This window comes from Prinia subflava, chromosome 25, assembly GCF_021018805.1.
Source record: "Prinia subflava isolate CZ2003 ecotype Zambia chromosome 25, Cam_Psub_1.2, whole genome shotgun sequence".
NCBI classification, from domain to species: Eukaryota; Metazoa; Chordata; class Aves; order Passeriformes; family Cisticolidae; genus Prinia; species Prinia subflava.
In genome coordinates, this window is record NC_086271.1 from 312,061 (window position 1) to 338,341 (window position 26,281).

The following is a 26,281-nucleotide window of genomic DNA, read 5'->3' on the forward strand; positions in this document are numbered from 1 at the left end:
TCCAATTCTCTTACAGCCAACACAGGAACAATATATAAGGTCTGCAGCTTTCTTAGTGTAATTGCAGTATAGGAATTCTGATTGTGACGGACTGGAGGGTAGGAAGAAAAAGGAAAGCTGCTTCTAGACCCAAGCACTGAGTAGACATGCAAGCTTTCATCAAATGGGCACAATTACTTTCAGCAGGTTCTACTCATCCTTTGCATCCATGCTTTCCAATACAACATGTCAGAGGAAAATATTGTACTACTGCAGGTCAAGATGCACTCTTCAAAAATCTACAGTGCAGTACAAGCATTAGGGTTACCCTTATTCCTTACTTAATCATGGTGTTTCTCTGCCTCCTCTAACCTCTGCGCCCTCCTTCATTATTTTATTCTTGGCTCCTCTAACTGTATGCTCAGCTCTTTCTGCTCTGCCTCCATTCTCTCTAGTTTTCTTCCTCTTCACTAAAACAGTCTTTCCTTCTTGCATGCTATTTCCCCACAACAAAAATCATAACATTAATCTCATTTCACATGTGCAGCACGATTGCTCTTGCCTTTGTATTCCCCACATTTTTCCTTCCATTGATTCTGGAACAAGGCCTGTTCAGATTTGAACTGTGTTTGGCAAGCAGGAGATCCTGACTGGCCCCTCAGTATGCCCTGGACAAGGGCACTTTACAGCCCTGGTTGGTTAACTTGCTTCTTACACAGCCGCCACCCTATTCCACCTTAGGATTTGAAGTTTAGGTCAACACATTAATACCGTGTCATTCCTCAGTACAGTACCTGAGGCAATTTTCTTCAGGGTCACTTTGCCAACAACTTTTAAGATGGTTGAAGAACTCTGCCTCAGAACCCAGGCAACAAAAACCTCTGCTGTATCAGAGAAAACTCTTCCAAAGTACGGAGCAAAAGGCTTCCATCCGTAAGAAACCTAAGGCACAGTGCCTGCCCTGCCCTTGCCTCTGCAGGTCAGAGGGCTTGGGAAGCACTTGCATCCCATGGTGTGGAGCATGGCAGTAAAACCTGGAAAGATCATTCAAACAAGGTAGGACCTGAGCATCCTGTTTCTCATGGCACCATCCTCAAAATACACAAAATACACAACTGCTACCAAACTGTAAATTTCCCACTGAACCCAAAACACACTTCACAAATACCCGAAAGAAAAAGAATAAAATATTTATATCTTAAAACATGCTGACTGGGTAAACAGGATTGTGGCTGGGTTTCTGTTATGTCCTGCTTCCCCATGTGCAGGCTGAAGCAGACATAAATGTTTACAGCAGACACTGCTGTGATGCACTCGTGGGCTGCCCTTCCCACCCCTCTGCCTGGCAGGAGCAGAGCAAGGCTGGAATATGAGGATGGGTGCCTGCCTGTGCTTAGAAGGTGATGACCCATGAGCACTCTGCAGATGCTGAGCTTCTCAGCCAGCTGAAATAAATCATTCCCACACCTTGCAAACACCATGCACGGCTACAGGTACAACTGTCCACTTTTCTTCAGGTCCTGAGTGCCTGACAGAGCCTGTTTGCAGCTACAGAATAATGTCTTTCTCCAGCCTCCATAATTCATGAGCCTTCATAACTTTCTTGTGGGGTCAATTTACTCTCAGATAGTTATCTAAAATGTAAATGAAAAAAAAAAATCGTGACCAAAAATGATCATCTCCAGCTCTCACTGCAAGCATTTAGAAGTTGATCTGTCCATTCCTTTGCCACCAGTCACCTTCCCCTTTACAGTGCCTGTGTGCTAGAATTCATTGTATCATAAATGTGACAAATCTAATCATCCATTACATTAATACTTATCACATTATGTTGCATTTGGCCAAAACTATCATTCATCCATAGAGACATGTGCCTTTTATAACTCAACCTCTTTGGAATACATTAGTTTTTCAGACTGAAGCTTTATGACAAAAGACCTCTAAACCTATATATATCCTACCTACCTGTATCTGTAATAATAGTCTTCAAAACTGTTTGAGATGACAACTGAAAATCTGCAACCTGTAGAGAGCTTGCAACATTTCAGTCCCATGCAGAAAGTAATTTCTATGCTTTAATGCCAGCAAGCAAACACAGGAAATAACCATCCAAATAAAGGACCTTTTTTTTTCAGTTAGCACCTTAAAGAGTACAATGTTTTAATGTAAGGAGAATTCAAATAGTTAAGAATAATTTTATGACAGAAGTTGAGAACAAGAGCTCCATTTCAGCTAAGCACCTGAATTCCTGACTTATCCTAGACTGAAGGTGTGACACATCCACTCAGCAGGTCTGATTTCCAATGACTTCTTTGTATTTCCTCCGAAAGTATATACTGATATATCACTCTACAGTAAAGAGGGAAGATCCTTTTCAAAGCTTCTAACACCTGAGGTGCTTCTGAAATAGGGATTTGCCACTCTAGTCAGAGCACCTCAGATGCACTTATTCTGCAGATTTCTTCTTATAAACCACACCATTAATAGGAGACGACTTGTAATCTACTGAACTGTCAGTAAGAGAACCAACAATAAAAATCACTTAAGTGCTACTGTCTACCCAGTTGTTCTAGTTAATTCTTGTGGTTTTATCATCACTGTGTTTTCTCCCCTTTCCGAGAGAACCAACACATAGAGTGTTTGCCTATTTAGCCATGCAAACACAGCAATGGCAGAGAATATGCTTGAAAATTGCCTGAACTGTTATAGAGAGAAAAAACGGATTCCTTTTCTCTTGAGTAGCCACAGCCATTACTTGTAACAGGGATATGCAAAAAACATTAAAGTGGATGTATGAACTCTTACTTGATGATATGCTGTAGTCCATTACATCTGAGGAAGTGTTGTTACAGGGAATACTAGTGAGAGCATTTTGATATGGGCCACAGGACTGGCTAACACCAGTTTCACTGCTCAATGGAGCATATTTTTCCTATTATGTAATGCTTATTGGAGGTATTATAATGATACATAGCTGAAAGCCATCAGTAAAAGCTTTCACAAGGGACCATGCAGAGAAAACTGATACAATGATAAAGAGACAGCACTTGATTGTTTTTCCTTATATTCTTTTGTACCTTTTGGTGGCTGCTAAATCAGTATGTTCTGATCAGATCTCTTAACCTCACCTGCCACCTTTATGATACCATTTGTCAGACCAAATTTAGAAAACAGCTGCTGGGAGAAGGCTGCTGCCTCATCACTTGTGGAAGGTCACTAAATAAGGAGGCGGCAGGGGGCAGGTCTCTGTCAGGTCACCCCACATCATTACAAGCTGTACAAGCTCCATCTTTCCCAGGATGATTTCTTTCAGCACATGCAGATGCCAGAATGGTTAGAAAACAGACTAACTAGCTGGGGCAATTATGGGGAAACCTCTCAAAATATGAAACCATATTAGGTGGCCTTTTACTGGCTATGCCTAATTTAAAGTTTATATGTCATCAGGGCAGACTTGCAGAAATCCTCATGAATGCAGTGTAATCAAGCTTTTATTAAAACTAGACAGACATTTTCACCACCAAAGCCAGGATTTCATTAGGAACCTTTCTCTGGTTACTCTGTTGAACTTTCTACATTTACAGGACCCTGTCAAAATTACCTCTTAAACATTCAAGGCTGAATTAACTGATACTTTCCAGGGCACTATTTATCACCAAGAAAAAGTACACTAATTTAGATAGTTTGGGCTATTCAGATCTTATGTCTTTTCTTTTGAGAAGCTTCAACTGTGCTGGTGAGAAGCAGATGAAAAATAACTGCTTCCAGTCAACCTCAGATATTAAACAACCATTTAATTATTAAAAGGAATAAAGTGCAAAGCAAATGAAAGGTCAGAAAGTAAACAGTTTCATGTCTCAAAATCCTTCTGTCACTGACAGACCACAGAGGTCTAAGAATCCACACCAAGTGGAATAAAATACAATAAATAGGCTGGAATCATTATTAAAAAATCATGTGAAATTAAACGACTGAGCACTACTTCAAAGCAGCTGGTGATAAAGTTACTCCACCAGTTTATTCGTAATCCCATTTCTTCACCAAATACTCTAAATGCAATACAATATAATTATGAAATGCTGAATTGCATGTAGAAGTCTGCCTATCAGTTCTTTAAAATACCACAGTGAAAGGATGCATATTCTAACCTCACTGTGTAAAATATAATTTTGGAACCCTCCTATAATTCCAGGATGAAATCACCACAACTGGTTAAAAAATGCAGTATTGTAAAATTTAATACCTCGTATTTTGGGGGGAAAAAAATACTTGCCTCTTGCAAAGGGAGAGTGAAAGGCATCTCAAGTATGTTTATCCTTAAAAACAAGATTGTAATCTAATGGGGGAAAAAATCCACCAGCTGCTTAAACCAAAGCAAACATCCAGTTACAAGCCCCAGCCTATTTTGGCACCTGGTCACTCTGGACAGTGCAGACGCAGACAGAGCGTGCAAGGTGTAGGATGAAAACGTAAGAGGTTGCACACTGTCCCATCCATTGGAGAATGGATAAGACACAGGACTATTTGCTGAAAACAAGCCCATGAACTCATTGCTTCCAGATGATTCCTTCATTTGCTTCTTCGGTGCCTTCTGGGCCACTAGAAAGGCAAGTTCCTTCAAGCAGAGACCTCAGTAAGGTCATGCCAAACATCAAAGGCACCAGCAACGATGACACACACACAAATATGTGAAGGACATAAAAGAAGGCGAGTCTGGAGCAGCTGTCAGAATAAAGGAAGCAAGACTGAGGCTGGGCAGACAATAAGCGATCAGAGAAAGAAATGCCGGCAGATTAGCGTCAAGCTGGGCAGTGAAAGCAAGAAAGGAAAATTGGTTATTGCTCTCCCCTGGAACAGAAAAGCAGTCAAGCTAAGAGGAAGAACTTGGTGAAAGAACACAACTGCACTATAATATTAGCCTTGCCAAACCTGAAAGTCATTTAAAGCAGGCAAAATCAGTGTCTAAGGCAACAAATGAAGAGGAAGCACACGCTATTTATCTGGCAGCCAATACTGAGAAAGCATGCAGGATGAAATGACAGAATTTTGTCCTCGTATGAATGCAATCAGAGAAGCTGGGAAGGAGGAAAAGCTGAAGATGTTGCAAGCATAAGGGAAGAGAATGCAGAGCTCCCGTTGCATGTAAGCAACCAACACAGTGCCAAAGACATGTCTAGACACACTGCAAGAGCTCTGTGAGGGTCGGGTATGGGAGCAGCCCAGCTGTGACTACAGAACACAGAGCAGTTGATTAGCTCATATACCAACCTTGTTAGTAATCCACCTGGTGAGAGTGACTCTCCCAAAGTAGCAAAAATGTGGTGTAGAGTATGGGGAACTTAATGGTGTGGGGGATAAATGAGACCCTCCATTCCTATGTGAGTTTTTTTTTTTTGAAAGAAAAAACCAGCTTCCAGTTGGGAAGAATTTGAAAACCAAATCTCTTGGATTCAGTCCTTGAAGTCTGACAACAGCAGTTTTGGCTGCAAAGGATTCTGGAGTTGCTGAAAACAAGGCATACTGAGTTTTAGCAACTCTTAGCTAAAAAATCATTCACTGATTGTCTCATTTGTCAGTCAGAAACAAATCAGAACTCAGGCCTCCAACTTCAAATCCTTGTCATAGTTATGGCAACCCCTATTTTCAGTAGGGTAAAAATTATATCCACCCAGACAACAAAACAGGATTGTGATTTGAAGTCAAATTAGTACCATAACAAATTCTGGATCAAAGAACTGGAGTCCTGAAGTCATCTCCTCTTTCTGCTCACTCAGTCCTCCAAGCAACTCCATGATGCCTATCACCGTGGATTTGGCCACATGCAGTGCCACTCACTGGAGCTTGTCCAGCTTCAGCTCAAGTACAAGACCAAATCTCTTCATAACAGCAACTACTTCAACAAATTCAGGATGGACATTAACTCCAATGAAGCCACGAAATAGCCATATTTATATGAAGGCCCTGATTAATGTCTTACCTTGTCCAAGTGCTTTAATAAAGTCAGGAATTGAGTAGGTGGACCTTCACATCTGGGTAAATGATGACTGTGTATAAAATAGAATTTGCATCCCATCTGCCCTACAAACTAAAACAATGTGGTCAGTCAGTACTGGTTTCTGCTGTGCTTGGAGTTCAGGTAAATCCAATCTACCTCATGACTGAGAAGAGATCAAATCTAGTTGAAGGTTTTTAAGAGAAAAGAGTATTAGATGTAGACAGGAGAACTGAAGATCCTCACACAATAGAGATATAATTTGTGCCATGGACACCCAGAGAGAATTGATCAGTCAGGCTGCCTAAGGCTTTTGGGCATGAGCAATAATTTAATGAACATTTCACCCACGCTCTAAGCTATTCCATAAACATTCTCAGAGCTGCTGGAAGACAAAACCGATGGAATGATGAATCATTACTCCTATGGGCAGCGTCACAGAGCTGGTAGAAGGCTGAACCACGACCTCAATTTCACCCTCAGCTCCTGTCCAATCTATGCACCTTAACAAAAAGGCAAAACCCTACACTAGAAGTGCAAGCAATATTTCAATAGATGCTCAGACCACGGTTCTGTGAGGAAGAAAGGGAGGGCATGAAATAACTAGCCTGAGGGCACACTCCAGTATTTCTTCCATTACTTTTGTTCATAAAATCTTGAAACTTTCCATTGTCTGAGGACTTCAGGCAGTTTCCATCATCTAAAAAGGAAAAAAATCAGCAGTCCACAACGAGAATTATTTGGGCCTGTAGGTATTTGTGTTTTAACGTATAATCAAAATGTTGAACTGAAGTCAATTAAAAAAACATGCTGTGAATACTGTGGTGCATAGGCAAATATGAAATATATTGGTGAGTCTTATTTCCCAATGTAAAAGCTTGGTCTACATAGAAATTCAATCTCCAAACCTGAATACTTTAGAAATCTATTCAATTATGTAAATCAGACGTTCTATTCTTTTCTCTTATGGAGTCTGAAAAAGTGTCAGTCAACTTTTGTGCTATTTTACCTTGTGACAACTACAGATTGTACAATGTTAGAACTGAGGCAACCAAGGTCAGAAGCAGTCCTTGTAGTTTATCTCTATCGTCACTTAGACTGAAAGAATATTTATTTTCAGTTCCTTCATGGGCATTCATAGAAGTTTTTAAAGGGATAAAATGTACTATTAGTATTCCCCTGAGCTGCTATAGTACAAATCAAGCATAAAGTCATTAAAATTCGGTGTCAAGAAGACTTTTTGTAATTTTAATTGTTTCCTAATTAGAGAAGAGACTATAGGGCATGTGTGGTTTATAACTTTACATAACAAAAATAGTATTCATTTTAACAATTGTCTAAATGCAGATTTGAACAATTAGCCAAAATACTGCCTCAAATATTAACATGTCCAATTAAAAAAATAGCTTTTAAAAGCACTCAAATGCAGTTATAGTAGGAAAGTCATAAAATCCTATTTTAGTGATGTAACAAGTCTAATCCGAATCAGGTGGCTGAAACATCAATCCTAGAATGTCTTTATTCTATAGGTTTATATAAAAAAGAGATGAGGCCAAACCGCACCTAAATTCAACAAAATAATTTTTTAAGAGAAATAGAAGGGCCGAATTCATGGAAGACCATGTGGACAGGTCAACTGATATTGTCTCAATATATTGTTCAAATAATCAAATCCAGCTTTTCAGAACCCTGTGCACCAAATACACTTTGTTCTCTTTGTCCCTCCCAATTTTTGCCCAACACTGATATGTGACAGCAGGACAGGGTGAGCAAGATAAAGATCCTCGAGATGGGCAGTTCCAACCACACAGCATTCTGTTTCCTATGACTGCATAACAGACTTAGATTTTTAAAATTTTATTTAATATATGACCTGTTATATCTGTTATATGATGTATATACATATATATATTAAAAAATTATGCATTATTATTAAGCATTATATCCCCACATACGTTTTCCCAGCTTGCCTCAAAATCTCTCAAGGTACACTTCCTCGTGCTTTCTGTGCTTCCATGCCCAGTTCCACTGAGCTGGGTACTGTAAGCTAGAAATTTTCTTTCCCTCAAGCTCAAGGACTCCTGTGTTTCTCCCCTGTGTTCCTGCACCTTTACCAATTTTTTCTTAACAATAAAAAAATTTACAATAGACTTTTCTCCTCTTTTTCTACCCACATAGTAAAGAGGTTCCTTCACCTGTTATGTGCCAGAGCAAACAACACAAAATTAAAGGACTGCGTATTCTGTTTCTGGCATAAATGACAGCCCAATATTCAGACCTGTGTTTCTTCTCTAGAAGGAAGTTGTATAGACCTTAGTTATTTTTTTTTAGGTTCGTTGTTGTTGTTGTTTTGGTTTTGTTTTGTTTTTCTAGAGTGAGACAAAGAAAAATCTATAGTTCTGTAGTTCACCAGCAGTGTCAGAGTAGTCAGCTTGCTCCTAGGGATGAGAAGAAACCATAGGACAAGCAACAGCTAGAGACAACTCATCAGCAAGCAATGCAAGTGCAAATAAAAGTAAAGAGTGGCAAAATTTAGAGTTTGGAACAGTAAGAAAAGCAAAGCAGGAAACATAGATGTGGGATGCTAAAGGGAGACAATAAGCAGCTATACAGCCCATGGGAGATCACCAAGTCTGGGATTAAATCCCACAAAAGCTTCTAGAATACACTCAGGTTTGTTCTGAAAGGCTGATGGGTATATGGGAGTTATGAATATCAATAAATACCTTGTTGAAGCAGCTGCTCATTTGATTCAAAGATCAGGAAGTATAGGAATTAAATGCCTGCCAACAGAAATGTCACACTCCTCCAGCCCAAAGAGCACTGCAACCTTAAAAAAACCCCACATTGGGTTGAAGTGCCTGATTTCGTTCTAAATGTCTAAAGAGGGGAAAAAAAAAAAAAGAGGACAGGGCAGTTCAGCAGTTGGGCTGGAAAGCAGAGCAGAGCAGTGAGAGTTTTGTTCTAGTTTTAGATGTGCAGTACACAGAATCGGCTGAAAATAGCCAGGCAATGATGCCTGTTGCATTCTGGAGATTAGGATCAGGCAAAGGCTTTATGCTGGCTGCCAGCATTTGAATAGTTTTGAGACATTTCAGAGGACTACGTGATTCCAGAAAACCCTTTTTGTTTTTAAACTAGAGGGTGCTTTTAATAGATGTAGAGTACAGTCAGGCCTTGTTTGAGAAAAGCACTGCTTATCTCAAAATAAGCAGGGTCCAGACAAAATGCTGCATCGGGTCACTGCCTCCTGACGAGATCCTTACTTAGGAGCTCTACCCATTGTGTTGAATAAATGCAACTTGAGAGTGAAGGCAGAACCTAGCAAAAGGTAGCAAAAGGTGTTAGCTAAATAGTGAGGGCAAAGGCAGTGTTGGATGGACAGTAACTCCAGGACAGAAGCAGTGCCTGAAAAGCTTGTTCCTGGACTTCAAGCTGTGAATATCATCTCTCCTCAGCAACTGCAGCTTTGAGCAAAAGTGAGGAGGGAATTCCTGTTAGCTCTCACCCACCTAGGCAGGCTCCTCACCACATAGAACAGAACAGCCACAAGCACTAAGGGAAATGTGCTCATGTTTTGGCCAACAGGGCACGAGATTAACAAGAGATGATAATTGGTGTGATTAATAAAAACCTGCACAACTCCTCCATTCTTTCTGTGAGCAGTGACAACTGGATGGCCACTGGGTTCCAACCTGAATCCAACCAAAGTGCCTGGAAAACTGATATGAGACACAACACTTTTGACACACAGTAGTCAACAGCTATAGAAATCCTTTTTCCGCCCTCTTTTTCCCCCTCAAGAATTGGAAATAATAACTCACTAGCTCTGCATCCTACAAATCCTACCCCCTGCAGGGAAATTTAATCATCACACTGCATCAGTTGAAAAAGCTTCAGTTTTTAAAGGAAACTTGTGATTTTCAGAGTATTTTCTCCTCATATTGATGGACGCTGTTTAAATCTCTTTTCCTTATTACATGCTCCAGTACACCAAGCAGTCTGAAGACAAGGAAATGGATTAGATAAACAGAAATATTTTTGTTATGACCTAATTTAAGGATCTCAAAAATAATACGATAACTTCAAAAACTGAAAGGCACCAAAAGGCTTAAAAATATTGCAGAGACATGAGAGTGCAAGATATCTGGCAAGTATTGATAGAGCAACATTTAACCTGAATGAGAAACAGGAGGCATTCAGAGACACATGGTTACCATTCACATAAATTTATTACCAGGGCATTTCTGTTACTGTAATACTCTTTATACCAGGAGCCACATGCAATAGCTCAGCCTTTTATGTGCAATGCCCATTTATGTCATATTGGTGAAAATTAAAGAAAGGTTTCAATTTGGAATTTGCTGCCTGCCAGTACAATGTAAGAGATCAAGGTACTAGAGCTTCTGCTCTTTGTAAAAGAAATCAATAGCCCCAGGAGAATGCAATTTTGCAGCTTTTACAAAATTCACAGTAAACAATAGAGAGATGGCTAGGGCACAGAATTATACCTGCCCCATAATATATGCAATTAATACCAGTCTAGTCCACTTCAAATTGCACCTTTAATAAAACTGCCTCATGTTTCTATCCAACTAATGAATGCCCTGCTTCCTGGATTACCTTAAAAATTCATTTGTGCATTAGCACTAGCACTGAGACTTCATTAGCATTACTGCTTGTTCTACAGAGTACCTTTAGTAAACCAATTTCTACCACACCACCAATGGTTTTCAAACCAGTCGCACATTGCTATCTCTATTGCAATTCCCTCATTAATTCATATTATTTTCCATATTGCATTCCTCCTTTACAGAAGTACTTAAGACATCACAGCAGCCTGAGTAAAAAACTCCGAATTATAAATAGTAACAACTTCTCCTTATCAGGCAGTAAGGGTCCAGGACCCAAATAAGGTGAAATAACTTGTAAACTGGAGAATTAATGAGTTGTAAGAAAATTATTCGAAATTGTACCACAAACTGGATGACTGCCGCCACCTGCACACCAAATTCACATCCTTAGGACATGATGGGAAGAGCTCCTCAGCCACATTCTGTTCACTACCGAGTTCTTTGATTCTCACGCACGATGCCTGCCTGACCTCCTCAGATCGCTCCTTGGTTTGTTGTGTTTATGGCTTCTCCTAAAGTCGTTTACTTTAAGAGAAGAAAAATACTGTGCCTAAATCCACAGGAAACACCACTGCCCCAACTCTAACCTGCATTTGTTTTACTGCTCCTCTGAGTTCCACTGCGTGTGTCTGTATCTTCCTGTTGTGTCCTGTACTCCCTGCCATCTCTCTGAGCTTATTTGCACAGCCCAACACTGCACTGTAAACCCCTGAACTTACACTCAGCTGCCTGCTGAGAGAAATGCGTTCCCTTTTTCTGTGATACAACGTGCCAGTGTGGTGCTTTACAATAAAGCAGCGACAGAGGAGCTGCAACAAAGCAGAGCTCCACAGGATGCCTGGCACAGTGGGCAGCACCCAGCCCAGCACCTCTGAGAACTCCAACCTGACACAGTCACAAGAAAACTACATGTTATAATGGCTCATTCCCTTTTTTTACCACAATGCAGCCAGAGACAAAAGCAGCAAGGCTACAGCCGAGGTTTCATCTAGACAGAACTCTTCCCACAGGTAGAAAGAGATGGGCTTATTAAGAAATATTTTATCCTGTGAATTCATGAAACCTCAAAAGTAAAAGAACGTCGCTGCTCCAAAGAAAATCAATGTGTCTTCATGCAATACACTTCCTCCCCCAGTCTCCCTGACAATTGCTTCATCAAGACTGTCCCTTTTCCAGCATCTTTCTACTAAAAAGTTTTCTTTGGAGAGTAACAGTGCATTTTACAGATGGAACAGCTTGTTTTGTCTTTGTTTGCTAGAAAAACCCACCCAAACCCAACAACAAATGCAAAACCACCCCAAAGCAACAAAAGATTTTTACTCAAAAGAAGCATTCTTAACATGAAAAAAAAATACAACCTCAGGCACACAGCAGAAAGATTGCTGATTGTCTCACTCTGCTGGAATGCTTCACAAAATCCCTTATATCCCCATATGGAATAAAAAAGTCACAGCAGTTCTTGACACTTTACCTATATTTTGCAAATACCTCAGTTGAGAGCTCATGTAAATTTTGCTCTCAGTTCTTCAGTGTGCTTAGGTCTCTCTATGGTATTTTAAGGCAAATTTCAGAACACAAATTCCATTTAACCAATACAGATTATCATAGCAGAAAGAGGAAAGAAATATGGTTATCACTGATAACATTTTCTAATTTCTCTTGATAGTGAGACCACTATGGCCTAAATGCTGTTCACCCAATGAACACACAGCACTCTACCCCACCCCAGCAGTCACAGTCTCCCAGCCAGGGTTGTACCACACTGAAGCAGAGTATTGGCCACAGACAGTGCCTCTCACCTTGTGTGTGAAGTGTAAGAGGACACAGCATTATCGGAGTCACTGGGTGTTACAGACATCACAAATGCTCATAATGGCTTTTCTTACCTGTTTACCTGCGTGTTTTCACAGCTACACTTCAACTCCTGCTCAAGGCCACAGAACAGCAAACAAGCTTTTTTACAAGTCAAGGCACTTGGAGAATCATAAGGGCCTATTCTCTCAATAAATACAAACATCTGAAATTATTAAGTGATATATTAGAAAAAATGTTCTGTCCAGCTTTCCACATCCGTGGAGATGGCTGCTTTTTTTCTCATCAACATCTGAGTAGCTGATAAGTGAGAACTTCAGGAAGCCTGCAATGTTGCTATGTAAGACATTGTTACCTCAAACCTTTAACAACAGCCAAAGCACAATGTAGGCTGACTGCAGCCTACAGTAAAATTGCACAAGAGATTAAGGATGCATCATTTGGGTAGGGCAATATAATAATTTCACACCACTTGTAACCAGTCTCTTGCTGCTCCTGTTATGCAATTAATGCCATTCACACATTAACAAAGGAAAAAAAGCAAAATCCTCAAGGCTTCACTGCTTTTCCTAACGTGAGCACCCTGTTGCTCTGTTATTATGAAGACATTTCTATTGGTATGGATGACAGATTGACGGTTTATAAATTACTGATTCCCAGAATCTGCTTTAAAGCTTTCATTTCACAGATTTTTTAACTCAAGTTCCATACTAGAAGAGGGGATTAGTGTCACTGTTATAGCGACTACTGCACATTAATATAAAGGCTTACAGGATTTTGTGTCAGTGCCATCAAAGCAGAGCACTATGCTGTATGGGAAACTCTTACTGCACTTACAATGGCTCATAATATGTCCAGAAATGCAACAAATCTGAAAAAAAGAGTCTCAGCTCTAATTCATTATGTTCATATACTTAAAATAATCCATGCAGTGCTTTACAATCCTTTGCTCTTCCATAAACATGGTGTAATTTTGACATTTAACCAAATGACTGCTCTGATTTATTTGCAGATTAAGTCGTATTTTTGCACTAAATGCTCAGCTGCTCTGCCCAACAGACCAAATCGTGACATTTGTTCATATATGGTTATTCTCAGTTAAAAGCTCTCTCCATCTGCCTGGAGGTTTATTAATAACTCATCACCATGGTATCACAGCATCTTAAGGAAAATAAAACACAGAGATAGTTGCTAGGCTCTCCAGCCTCTAGGGATAAAAGGGAATATTTCTTGAGGACGACTGGGAGAAACTCTTTTGGTGCGTTTACTTATCACCCTTGAGGGTGAGGCTCAGCCAAGAGATGGCCCCCATGCTGTGTTCCGAAAGCTTCAAGTATTGTAGCCATCACTCAAACATGTCACCCATGAGCCAATTCTCTGCACTAACACATGAAAAACAAATATCCAGAAATCCAAACTCTAAGGAAAAAGAGATTGGGGTGAAGGAATGCATCGATTTCTGCAGCACTCCCATTTAACCCTCCAAAGGACTCTGCAGCCACACCACTGTGGCCCCCAATCACATGAACCACACTCAGCTGTTTGCTAACATGCACTGAACCCTGCACTGCCGTGCTGTAAACACATCTGACACTGCAGGGGAGAAACAGAGAGCAGGTCAATGACACATCTTCTACCCAGAAGAGCTTCAGCTGTTTCTCACAAGTATTTTCAAATGTACTGAATGTGAGAAGTGCAACCCTTTACCTGTAACACCCTACCCATTGACACTGAGAGAGGAGATGTGGCTCTGACAGGTTTAAGCTCCAGAAGAAACAGGCAGTCTGCACTCTCGTAAACATTATCTGCTTCAATAAAGGAAGTCAGCTCTAAATATGCTAACGTCTTCAGAACACTAACATAGGGAAGCATCAAACTTCAGTGCAGCAAAACACATACAGCAGACAGGGCTGGCTTGCTGATCACATGCCTTTTCAAAAAGCATGTACTGTCAAGGTTGCCACACTATTGTTCCAGGAAAGAATGTGACTGCAAGGGAAAATCTGTAAAAACAACATGTATAATGCAGGTTACAAGAGTGTGCTTCCTACTTACAAATAACTCCAGTATTGGCTAGATGTTTTCTAAGGCCAAAAAGCAATGAAGTCAGAAGTCACACCTTGAGCTGGTATGCTACTCTGATGAAGTGTCTCATGAGCAGGAAAGCTTTACAGAGTCATTATGTCTTCTGTCAGAGAGAAACAACCAGCCCTGCAAACTCTCCACTCTACCCTCTGAGAGAGGGACAGTGAGTGCTTACACCATTTCCTTCCCTGTTCACACCAGAAAGCCACCACGGCTGCAGAAAAACCATAGGGTGTGCCAGATTCATCTCCAATGCCATCTCCTTTAAGCCACACTACTAATTCGTTTTTTCACATGTAAAGTTAACCCAGCAAAAAGCTGGTGTGGCTCAAGGGACCAGGAAGACCAGAACCACCAGAGCCTTTCCCACTGAAGGGCTGGCATGACACAAAAAGCCACAAGCAGCAGGCCTGCCACACTCCCCCAGAGACACTGCCATAGCTCAACATTTTTCCCCTCAGAAGGGTTTTCACTCTTGTGTGTTATTTATTCAGTATTTTAGAAGAGGAGAAACTGCTTTTTGTCACATATTTTTCACACTCATATTACTGCAGACAGAAGCAGAAGTCTGCCACCTCCATTAAGTATAAGACGCTGTATTTTAAACTCTCAGGTGGCCTCATGTTAAGTTTCAAGAGCAGTTAAGCACAGGAGGAGACTATTCCTTTTGCCCTTCAGCTGCTTAGCTAATTAGCAACAAGAAACCAGAAAATCTTTTTCTTTTGGCTACATAGTTGTAGTTCTGAGAGGCAATGCTTTGGGCAATGTGAAGCTGTGTGCTACTTAAGGTCCTTTTAAGGGTGAAAAAGAAGCATTGGTCAAGGTAAAAATGTCTGGAAACAAACAAACAAATCATCCTGATCTAACCCTGCCTGTCAGGGTGCATTTTGTCCATCTCTGTATTCAGAACATATATAACTAATTCTTTCTAGAACAGCAATTGTTGATTGATGAGTCATCTTTCCTGTAAATTTATTTTTTTAAGTGATTTTGGCATTGTTCCTTGAAATTCCTCTCTGGCTATGTAATGGAAATGTTGACCTCACACTCTGGTTTTTTTAACATCACAGATACAGAGATTATGAGTTTAGGAAGACCAAACAGTTGAATAAAGGATGCAATGTAGAAATCTGTAGCTTGAAAAGAAAGCAAGCTGTACTAAACAAACTTGAAAGTAAATATTCAACTGTGTGGCCATTAGGTTATGTCCCTAATAATACCGTAACTCATTTATTGTAATTAAGAATTCATGGGGGAAGGGGCTGCTTCCCTCTTTTCTCTCCCAAAATTGGTTATGTGGTTAAAGTTGCTGGCAAGCGAAACTCACCAAAATATATCAAAGTTTTTTCCTATTAATTAGCAACTCCCCATATTATTGTTTCTAAAGCATAATGCAATTAGTAGTCAGAAAACACAAAGTGGAAAAATGTAAGCCAGAAGAGAGTAGAAAGAAAACAAAAGCACCAAAAAAATACATTCATAAGACATAATTGTTACAGAGGGTAGCACAACACTCTTCAGACTGCAACCACCAGCAGTAAGGGCTTTGCTTCCCTATTCTCCCTCCTTTTGGGGGCAATGGAGAAAGTACATGGTAGCTCAAAGTCCTCAGCTATGCTGAGTTCAAAACATATGACACAGAACTCAGAATTTTAAATTGCCTTAGTCCCACAAGAAGAATTGGATGATCTTTACAGCAAGAATAAAAATGATCATATCTGAGAAATACTCTGATTGATCTAAAATATTATTTAATAAATAGAAGAGAATTTCCTCCTTCCACTGAGCCTGGACTCAGCTGGCAGGAGAACTCTACAGCAGAAACAGTGCTGTAAGCACCTGCTGGAGGCTGGAGCCAGCATTTGCAGTCAATTGCAAATCATCATGGCAAGCCAAATCTATGAAGTGGCATATTCATGGCTCATGATGGCCAAGCCTATTGAAAATAAATTCACATGCCTATCTTCCAGTTGTTAATTGGGAGGGTCAAGGGATGTGGTGACATGAGCTTCAAATTATGCATTCTTGGAAAAACTCTAAACAAGATTCCTCAGATGAAAACACTGTTATGGTCTTTGGTAATTCTTCATGGTCATGTCAGAGGGCATCCCACTCATGTTTAGCTTGCTCCACCAAGCAGTTTTAATTCAGGCTGAGCAAAAGAGTCTGGATAGTTGGGAATGAGCTCTGCTAGCTTCTCTAACCACAGAGCAGCCCACAGCAGTCTCTCCACAGGCTTCATTAGACACTGAACAACTTAAATGACCAATTTAAGCCAGAAAGATGACAGCAAATTTGAAGCTTTGAAGACAGTCCGTGCTCTTGCCCATCACCATGGCACTCTGAATGGAAACTGTGCACCCAACAGTAAATGAGCTTTGCCTGGGTAGGCTGGGAGAGGTGACTGTGCTGCTGGGACTCCAGACAGCTCTGCAGCTGCTCTGAAACTCATAGGGACATCTGCTCTCAGTCTGGCCATTTGAGGGAATGCGTTAATGTGACTTGTACAAGTGTGATGGCTGACTGATAAGGTTTCAGAAAACACTTGCAATAAGATGCTACTGAAAAAAAAATTCAGTGTTTTGTAACATTCCCAGATCTTATCATAACTTCAATGAGGTTGAGTTCTCAAAAGAAGACAGTAAAATTATTTTGTTTTTACCTTTTCAGTCTCAACAATCAATCTAACAGCTGGTAAAACTCATTGTTATTTGCAAAACACAAAAACAAAACAAACCAACCATCAGATTTCTATTTGGAAAATATCTATAAGAAAACAGCTCAAAGTTTCTGAGAACAGGTATCAGCCAAGTTGAAACTGTTTCTATGTATATTAATGGCTCAGAGATTAGTGAAACAGAGCCTGTGACCTAGGGTGAAATACAAAATTCTAATACAAGCTAGTACAGAATCCCTTACATACAGTGATCAGTGGGTGCAGGAGAGATATGGCCAAAAGCTTTATTACATTGATGCAATTTTAAGTAAAGCATTTTCAAAATCTCCATATCATTCTCTTCAGCTTCATAGGCAAACTTTCACTGATGCAAATATAAATTGATACTGGCGGAGATGGGTGTCTTTTCTAGTCACAAACATACAAATGTCATAAGACTATTGGGCAGAACATGGGGAAAAATATTTAGCATCTGTGTAGTTCCTTCAGCTGCTAGGGAAACATCCACCAGATGTTCCTAGATGTTACCTCAGCTGCCTCCCAAACCTCTATCACATCTGCTCTCTTCCTTATTGAATACCACTGGTAACTGAACTAATGTTTCATTTAACTCATCTTTGTAAAATATTCTCAACACCCTTGAGGAAATCCTTTTTAAGGAGTTATGCTACCCACAAAAAGCAATGCGAAAATCCCCTGTGACTACATGATTGAATTTCCTGAAATTCTCAAGTTATTTTATATATAGGGAATACCATCATCTATACAAAAGTATTATTCCAAGTGATGATATCTTTCCATAAACACAAGTATTGAAACAGCAACAGAAAAAATGGTCCACAGAAACTACCAAAATAAAAGAGGAAAAAGGGAAAGAAGAAACCCCATTGTTATTAAATGCTCCCCTTTATTAGGGACACCAAAATTCTTCCGCAAGATCTTCCTTATATACCTAGAAACTATTTCCTGTGTTCAGCTACTGAAAATCCCCTCTGCCTATCACCTTTGTGGTAGGCAAGATTTGCTTACAATTAGCACCAGTGGAACTATTGCACTTGTATTCAGTAGGGAAGAGGAAAGAACACAAAAAACCCCCAAACCACCAAAAAACCCCATGTACAAAACCCCCTCCCAAACCACTAAACACAAAGAGAAAGACCACACAGATCAAAACATCTGAATATTTTCTGTTCTGGAATTTTAAAAACTCAAGTGTACACATAAGCAATAAATAGCATCTGTGTATGATCTCAAATAATCCAAAAGGAAGTTTCTTCATAAGACTGTTAGTGTAGTCCAGTTTATCTATCATTCTCAATGACCATCGTTTTTAAAATGTGTAAGGAAGTCATGATTCCTTATTCCAAACTCTCTCAAGTTATTCTCCAAACTTTGTATTTTCAGCCCAAAACATTCTTCTGGTTATTTTCCAGGTATGCTGCACTGCACTATGTAATGTAGAGAAAAATACAATAAAGACATCAGAAAAGCAAAAACTGTACAAATCCATGTTACCACTATGCTCTAGCTGATACCCTGCATGACCCCGAACAAATCACTTAGCCACATTCCCACCAAAAATGGAGAGGGCTCCAGACTCTGAAAAATGACTGTCAGACCAAAAAATGTTTACAGAGCAGCTTGCAATCATCAAACAGAGGGCTCTGCAAATGGAAAGTATTACAGCATGTGGGATGTTCGAGCCATGCATTTTAAAAAAACCCAGAAGAGCAGAAAAAAGAATCTTCACAATCATGACTAGGCACATGTTCTACACAGAAATGAAATTCTTGCTTCTGTGGTATGGCTCTTTGATTTTTCATTACTTGTACTTGATAAATATTGTCTATAAACAAGAAAAATACATCAGAAGCTCATCCATACAGCATCAAATAAAAGCTGCTGAAATACTTTGTAAAATGCAGGCACAACAAGGTTCTTGGAAAGAGGCAGTATCTAGTACCAGATTTCCTTCCTATAGCTAAAACTTAAATTTCCAGGTACCAAGGTATTTTCTGCAGGTTTCAGTCACCTTTATAAATTAAGGGATAAAAGGAAAATAAAAACGATGTGCATCAGGTCAGGATGCAACAAAGCACATACCAACCACTGAGTTGACAGATGGAATGAGAAGCTCTTGCCTTTTATTTGCACATGAGAAATGAAGATAACTCAATGTTTATTTACAGATGAGAAATCAGGATACACTTATTTGCAGGAAGAGAGGGTATCACTATTTGAAAGAACCCAGAAAGTTTTTTTTTCTCCTCCTCCTCAGTAAAATTTGGATGAAGGAACAATGAAACCAAATGCCACTGTTTCCTAGTGAAATACTTGTTCAAGCAAACAAAGAAATACATTCATGATCACAAAGGGATGCATAAAACCAACTCTACCTTGTTTCCAAATGCATAGCATAAACAAAGCAAAAGCCTACTATTTTCTCCATAATTATTTTTTCTTACCAAAAGAAATGGTAAGAAACGTGTAAATCTTTCATTCAACATGTAAATCTAAATAGATAACAGAAATAAGCATTTTCTCTCTATGTGTGAAATTAATGATTAACCTCAATAATTAAAAGCATCAGAGTGCTGAACACCCCTTGGTTTCTCCAAGCATTCACCCATACTGCACATCTGACAGTGGTTTCAAAAGAAAATCTGGATTGAATAACGTGATTCAGATGTGAAGAGACTGACAATAAACAGCATTTTAGTACTGCTCAGTCATAAAGCAGCAAGCTTTAGTACTGCATGCCCACATTAGGAAAAAAGAAACGGCTTCTTCCGAGAACAACATGCTGGGTCTTTGACCCATGTGCTTGCATTTTCCCCCTGAAAACCAGGGGAATTTTGTTTTCCTGATTTCCCTTCTTCCTTACAGACGTACGGAATCAAGTGTAACTACTAAAAAAAAAATCACAACTTTGGTTTTAAAACCATAGAAAAGATTTTAATTAATTACCCACTTTTGAAACTTCTAATAAAATCATTTTATGATGTTGTTGTTTTAAAAGAACAATGCTCATACAAGAACTAAAAACAAAGCCATAAAAGACTTTTCTCAAAGATAACTAAGTGGACTGGATGGCCTATGATAATGCAAAAGCTATGCAGTGCAAGCATGTCCTTATGCTAGCATAAATGACTGGCCTACCTTTGGCAAGGAGGCAACTACAGAGCTCTGGGAAGAAAACACAAAACACTGTGACTTCTTCCACATTTTATAAGGGCCTTCCTCATCTCCCTTCAAGTTCCTACAGGCAAGGGTCTTTTGGCAGTTTCCATAACCACCAATTCTTCTATAAAATGAATGAAAGAATGAACACTGGAACTGGACTCCCCACATTTCTCAAGTTTTCTAGGCTATGGTGGACAGACAAATTTATGCTGCTTTAAAAAAACTTCACAAATGCAAGCATATATCACAACACACCATTAGCTGATGGTGATTACAAAAGGTGTCTGAGGGAGGCTCAGGTGTGCTTAATCGTACAGTCACAAGAAAAGACAGATTATTATGGATATGTTACCACAACAAGGCACAATTTCCAAAATCCAAAGCTGAAAATAGATTTCAGAATAGAATTTGAGTAGATATGTCAAAACCAGCAAGACATGACAAAAAAAGGCATGACTGTAGACTTGTCCTGTTTCTGTAATCTTTCTGTGGCTATTATAGATGACAGACAGGTCTAAGTGGCCAATGGTCTGAGAATACATCTGCTTCTCAATGCTCAGTAGAAGCCAGATATAAAGTGATACACTTCCTTAAACAGCCTATCCATGCAACTGATGCTATGATCTTTTTATTACTTAATTTTTTAATAGCAGTCCTTTTATTGTTAATGGATGTGGTTTAAGCAAATCTTATCCACCACAGATACAGATTTATAAATTACTCTAAATTGCAGTGCTGTAATGGGAGAGTGTTGACATGAAACTCAGTGTAGGAATTTCCAGAGGCACAATGCCTAGAGCCAAAGTTTAATCTCAGATTCCCTTTGCACCTTTAGGTTACTCATCTGCATTTCCTCCTCTCTAAACCCTCTCTAAACCTGCCTCCCAGGATGGTGCTGGAAGTTTACTTAATGAATGTGAATCATCTTAGCACTGCCTCCTGAAATCCAGATATAATCAATAATGAGCCAAAGCTTTACTTGGGCAAAAGCTGCATTGGAGGAAAAGAACGCCTTCCATTCTGCCTGCTGGAAGTGGTCTCACTACACACCAAAAGCAAAGCTGTGCTATTTTCATCTCTGCCAACAAGTGCAGCAGTCTGCCTTCAAGCATGCAGCCATGAAAGCTGCTTAGCTTTCCCAGAGCCACACTCTGACCTGTGGCATCGTGGCTGCTCTGCTCACCAGCTCAAGCCAGCAACACGGGACACAGCAGTGAGGTGATGATCTGTGTGCAGCTGCCTTTGCAGCCCCAGATCAGGGCAGAGACATCACTGCTTGTGAGAATGCATCCTCTGCCAGGAGTCACCTCTCCTCAGAGGATGTGTCTCTCTTTGCCTGTACACAGCCAAAGGGCAGGGCAACACTCCCCAAACTCGCCTAGCTGCTTGCATGATCATTCCCTAGTCATTTCCATGCATAACAGATCAGCACAGATGAGCTCCCTCAGTTTTTTTGGTTGTTCTGAGCCTGCTTGTTTTGACCAAAACAAGCCATGGAACAATTGCAGCTGAGAAAGTTGGTATGAGAGGGCAGTGTTTTGCAAGAGATGTGCTAAGTTCTTGTATGTGACCAGCACACCATTAATCAATGCCCAAGGCCTTGTTCAAATTATGAAGTTGCCAGATGCGCTCCTCCCTGGGTCATTCACAAGACTCCACAATCATGAGACTCCCTGTGTACCAGATTCGATCACCTCCAGCTCTTGTTCAAGTATTTTTGTATGCTGTGATCCCAGTTGGTTTTGGCATCAGTATCAAGAAAATAATTTCAGGCACATGTTCTTGAAGAGACTGTTTTTTTATGTAACACCAAACAGCTTTACATTATAGAGCAAAGGGAAGGGGAAGCTACTGGAAGTATTGTAACTGCAAAGTCTCATTAACTTTCCATCTGGTCAGCTCCTGGCAATTCCAGAGGTATCACAGCAGGCATGTTCATGTCCCACCTCCCTGTTCATTTCTCATGAGAGTCATCATCACCCCCTTAACTTTTTGGCCATAAGGATCACGTCAGCATATACTGCAGGCTAGAGATCCTCACAAAGTATTTTCAGTCCTTAACCACAGAGCTGTGAGACAGCTTGTGGATGAATGTCCAGTTTTAGTGACAAAATGGAATGATGGAGAAGCTGTTATTACTCTCAGAGGCAAGCTGTTCCTCTAAGTTCAAAGACCAGTTTCTGCAAGTGTCAGAAGAAGAGCTGCCAAAGAAAAATAATTAAACCTACATCAGTCATTTAATACACAGAAAAGCATTAAGCTGCTGTCAGTCATAAGTTCCTCAAGGTCTGACTGTTTCTGTACCAATATACTGCCAGATCCACTAAAGAAAGTGAGGACAAAACCAATGCATGTGCATGACAGCCACCGCACTCAGATCTCTGGGCAAGATCCATTTCAACTATGCTAATTACCATCCTGGAAAAGAGATTATATTCAGATTTGAAAATTATAATAAAAATAACCCCAAACATATATTAGCACAAGACAAAACATGAGCATCTTACAAGGGAATTATCTGAAACCTACCACTTACTTCATTTCATTTCATTTCATTTCATCAAAGCAAGACAGGTGGTCTGCTCATAAGCAAATGTTGGCTGTTTTTACTGGTACTATGTTATAAGCAAGACATTACAGAGACCCAATGTTCAAAGAATTAATGCTTTCACCTTATTCTAGATGGTTAAATTTAGTTTCAGTTGGCAATTCTGCCAGGTCAGAAAAAGAGCAGATGAGCTCAGACATCCAAACTTTCCACTCTACATATAATTCATTAGTAAACTCGTACACACTTTCCATCCACTTACATTCACTGGCACCAAAGCACCGAAAGGGTATGAACTCCTTTCCCCTTTTCCCCTGCAGCAACACTGTCTCCAAGCCTCATTACCTAAACTGAATATAGTTATAGGACACCTACGAGCAGTTACACAGCTAAAACCAATATATTAGTCAACAACTGATTATATTAAAAATGTGATACTCATTTGAGAATATTCTTATAAAAAATCCTAAGCGATCCCATGACTTTTTATGAGTCTTTTAAGCTGTAATCAATTTATAGCATAGAGACTGAGTCAGCCGCTATATAATCAAGGCTCCTCGTGAGAAGTACAGCTTTGCAATGACTCAATGTGCATTGTTCTCAACCTGCATGAGCCTGAAACACTGCAATCACTACCAAGAGCAGCTCACGCAATCTTCTCACTAAACTCCACAGGAAGGTATTTTCACCTTCCCCTCCCAGTCAGAAATTGCTTGATAGAAAATGGAGTCTGCCTTCCTTTGCTACAGCTCCTGCCCTCGGAACACAATTCCCACCTCTGATATCACAGGTAATTAAGTGCCTCCAGTATAATTGTGACTCCTCCATGCCTTTATTCTTGTTCCCTTCCCAGTTTGCTGTCAGGCAATGGAGGCCTTGCCTGAAGTAGTCTTGACACCTCCACACAAAGGCTCCCACAGCCCTGAAATGCTGATCTCTTCTTGACATGCTCAGTGAGCTTGGCAGGAGAGATCCTACTCAGATCCAGCTTTCAGTTCTCCTTTCCTCCACATTCTGGTGTGTGTTGGCCCTTTGCCCACAAGCCCAGATCAGGAATGCTGGTAGGAAGGGATGTTGCTCATCGCTGCAGAAGACCTCCTTCTGTAGGGAAATGAAGAAGTCCTCCTGTGCAAAGCTTCCTTCTGCATTTGGAACAGACCTTGGTTTAAGGAAAGGCAAATCTTCCTAATCAAATGGGAAACAAGCAGAAAATGCAACACATATGAGTAAAAACTCACGTGTGTGAGAGTTCCCATTCCTAATAAATAATTATTACCTGCAGTGACAGGCAGTGCAGATCCCACCTCTCTGCTTTTTGTGTGTCCATGTGTGTGGTTGGGTTTTTTCCCTGCTTTCCCTCCCCCCTCTTTTTCTTTTTCTTTTTCTTCAATTATAGCATCAAAAGGAAACTAAGATCTTTTAGAGACATAAATGAAGCATTCCTGCTCTGGAATGGCATCAGCATCTGGACACCTGGCAAAACATAGTTCAATACCTATTGTACCTATTTCTCAACCCCTCCCGACAGCAAGCATGAAGAGTCTTGCCTTTCTTCTTATTTACCAACAAAAATTAAAGCTGAGAGTGTTCAGGAGTCCATTTCAATGGGTTTTGGTCTGGTTACATTACAACAGATTGCTTTGATCTGGGGGGAGGAAGGAGGAGAGGAGCACAGCACATCTTAAGTTCACAAAGCTAAAAGCCAAGAAGCACAAAGCTGAAGCATTCCAAAGTTAAAAATAATCGTCTTTAAACTGCAAGAGCAGAGCTGTAATTTTGAGCAGTACAGCATGACATCACGGTTTATGTGGGGCCAGCGCAATAAATCAAACTGTGCCTAATTAGAGATCATACTGCAAATCTACATTATTTGGATGAATAATTAAAACAGGACAGTCCATAACACAAGCCAGATATGTTTACTAAAATATGTTTTTTTCAAACTTTTATGTTCACTACCGCTCACAAAGCTTTCACATATAGTAAATTATAGACCCCTAAGCTTTTATTTTAGGCTGACTTCACTTTCAAGGAATTCTTCAATTAACTTTACATTGCTTCAAGCTCTTCATCCAATGAGAAAACAATCTGTGGTTTCTGACTTCACCCTGTGCCAATGGCTGCCCTCCATGTTTGACTTGCAGACTTACTGTCTTTTTAGAGCCAGGGTCTGTTTGTCTAAAATCAGCCTAGTTGTCATAGTATTTTGACAAGTCCTCTATAAAAGGAGAACAAACCTTTGTGGTGGGTGAACTGCTAAGAATAATGAAGGTTGTTCTCACAATCTCAACAGATAAGTACCAAAATTGAGGAACATTCAGCAATACACCAGAAGCTGACTACTCAGTTGCCTTTCTTTCCCACCTACTCTAATTTGTCCAATTTCTACTTTTTTCAGTTGTTTTTCTAAAATGTGTGTGCTTTTTCTCAAATCTAAAAGCTATGATATACCCAGACATTTGCAGCATAAAAAAGCCCCCTGTGCTATCAAACATTACTATCCGTAGATGGTCAGGACGCCTCTGGAATTGTTGGAAATGCTGTGGAGACTTTGACTATCAGTTACAGGGTAGATAATGTAAAATCAAGAGCCAAAGAGTTTAATAAAAAGCATGAGCTGAACAAAAGGGATAGGATTCATTCCTAAACTGTGCATTTTCCCTCCTAGAGCTTGAGAAATTTGTGTGAAACTTTTTAATCTCAGAAACAAAAAACAGGGGAGAGTTGGCAGCTCTCCTTCCTTTTCTCTTCTGATATTTGGCTTGGTAAATGGACCAACATACAGATGAATAAAAGAACTCTGAAGACAATGACTGAAAAGCAAAATGTTTGACACTTTCAACAAAAACGGACCATACAGAAATAAGTGATATGTCTATTAGTGCAGTATTATGTTGTGCAAGTAATTTTTTTCTGTAAAATGTTAACCAAGTGCAGATATGGAGAAAGTATCCTTCACTTCTTAATACACAGATTTTTAGATTTAAAAATCCAGGGGTTTTTAAAGGAATCAAAACATATTAAACATTAAATGCACAGCACAGCAATATTTATAAAGACATGACAAATGAGTCTCCCTCAGCCACAGTCACCATGATCAGCACAACCTTAAATAGCAATGTACCTTCCAGACCTCCATTTCAATTCTGTTACAATAAATATGCATCAAATGGTATTCTTTTTTTAAAATTTAAAACTGTCTTTGTGGCCAGAAATATTATGACTGACCTCTGTTAACTGCAAGCATTTAGAGCCATAGCCATTCCAATTCCCTTACATCCTCAGTGTGCAGCAACAGATTTCTCAGAAAAAAAAAAAACAACCCTGTAACTGTTTGGACATACTTCTGAAAGCAACAGTGAAAATTAAGA

General features: G+C 39.8%; 2 protein-coding genes across 7 annotated transcripts in view; one reads left to right on the forward strand and one right to left on the reverse strand.

Annotated features, from left to right (window-relative positions):
• Positions 1 to 26,281, reverse strand: part of LOC134561973 (uncharacterized protein C3orf26 homolog) — a 219,868-nt gene that overhangs the window by 75,947 nt on the left and 117,640 nt on the right. Inside the window, exon 1 of one of the 6 annotated variants that reach the window (XM_063419369.1) lies at positions 23,687 to 23,753. The exons of the other annotated variants lie outside the window; for them this stretch is intronic. Coding sequence (XP_063275439.1) covers positions 23,687 to 23,738 — 52 coding nt within the window. The 5' untranslated portion in view covers positions 23,739 to 23,753. Of the gene's footprint in view, positions 1 to 23,686; positions 23,754 to 26,281 lie in introns of those variants that run through there. 6 annotated transcript variants of the gene reach the window in all.
• The window catches only part of LOC134561975 (filamin A-interacting protein 1-like), a 118,374-nt gene that overhangs the window by 45,761 nt on the left and 46,332 nt on the right, over positions 1 to 26,281 (forward strand). The gene's annotated exons all lie outside the window — the stretch shown is intronic.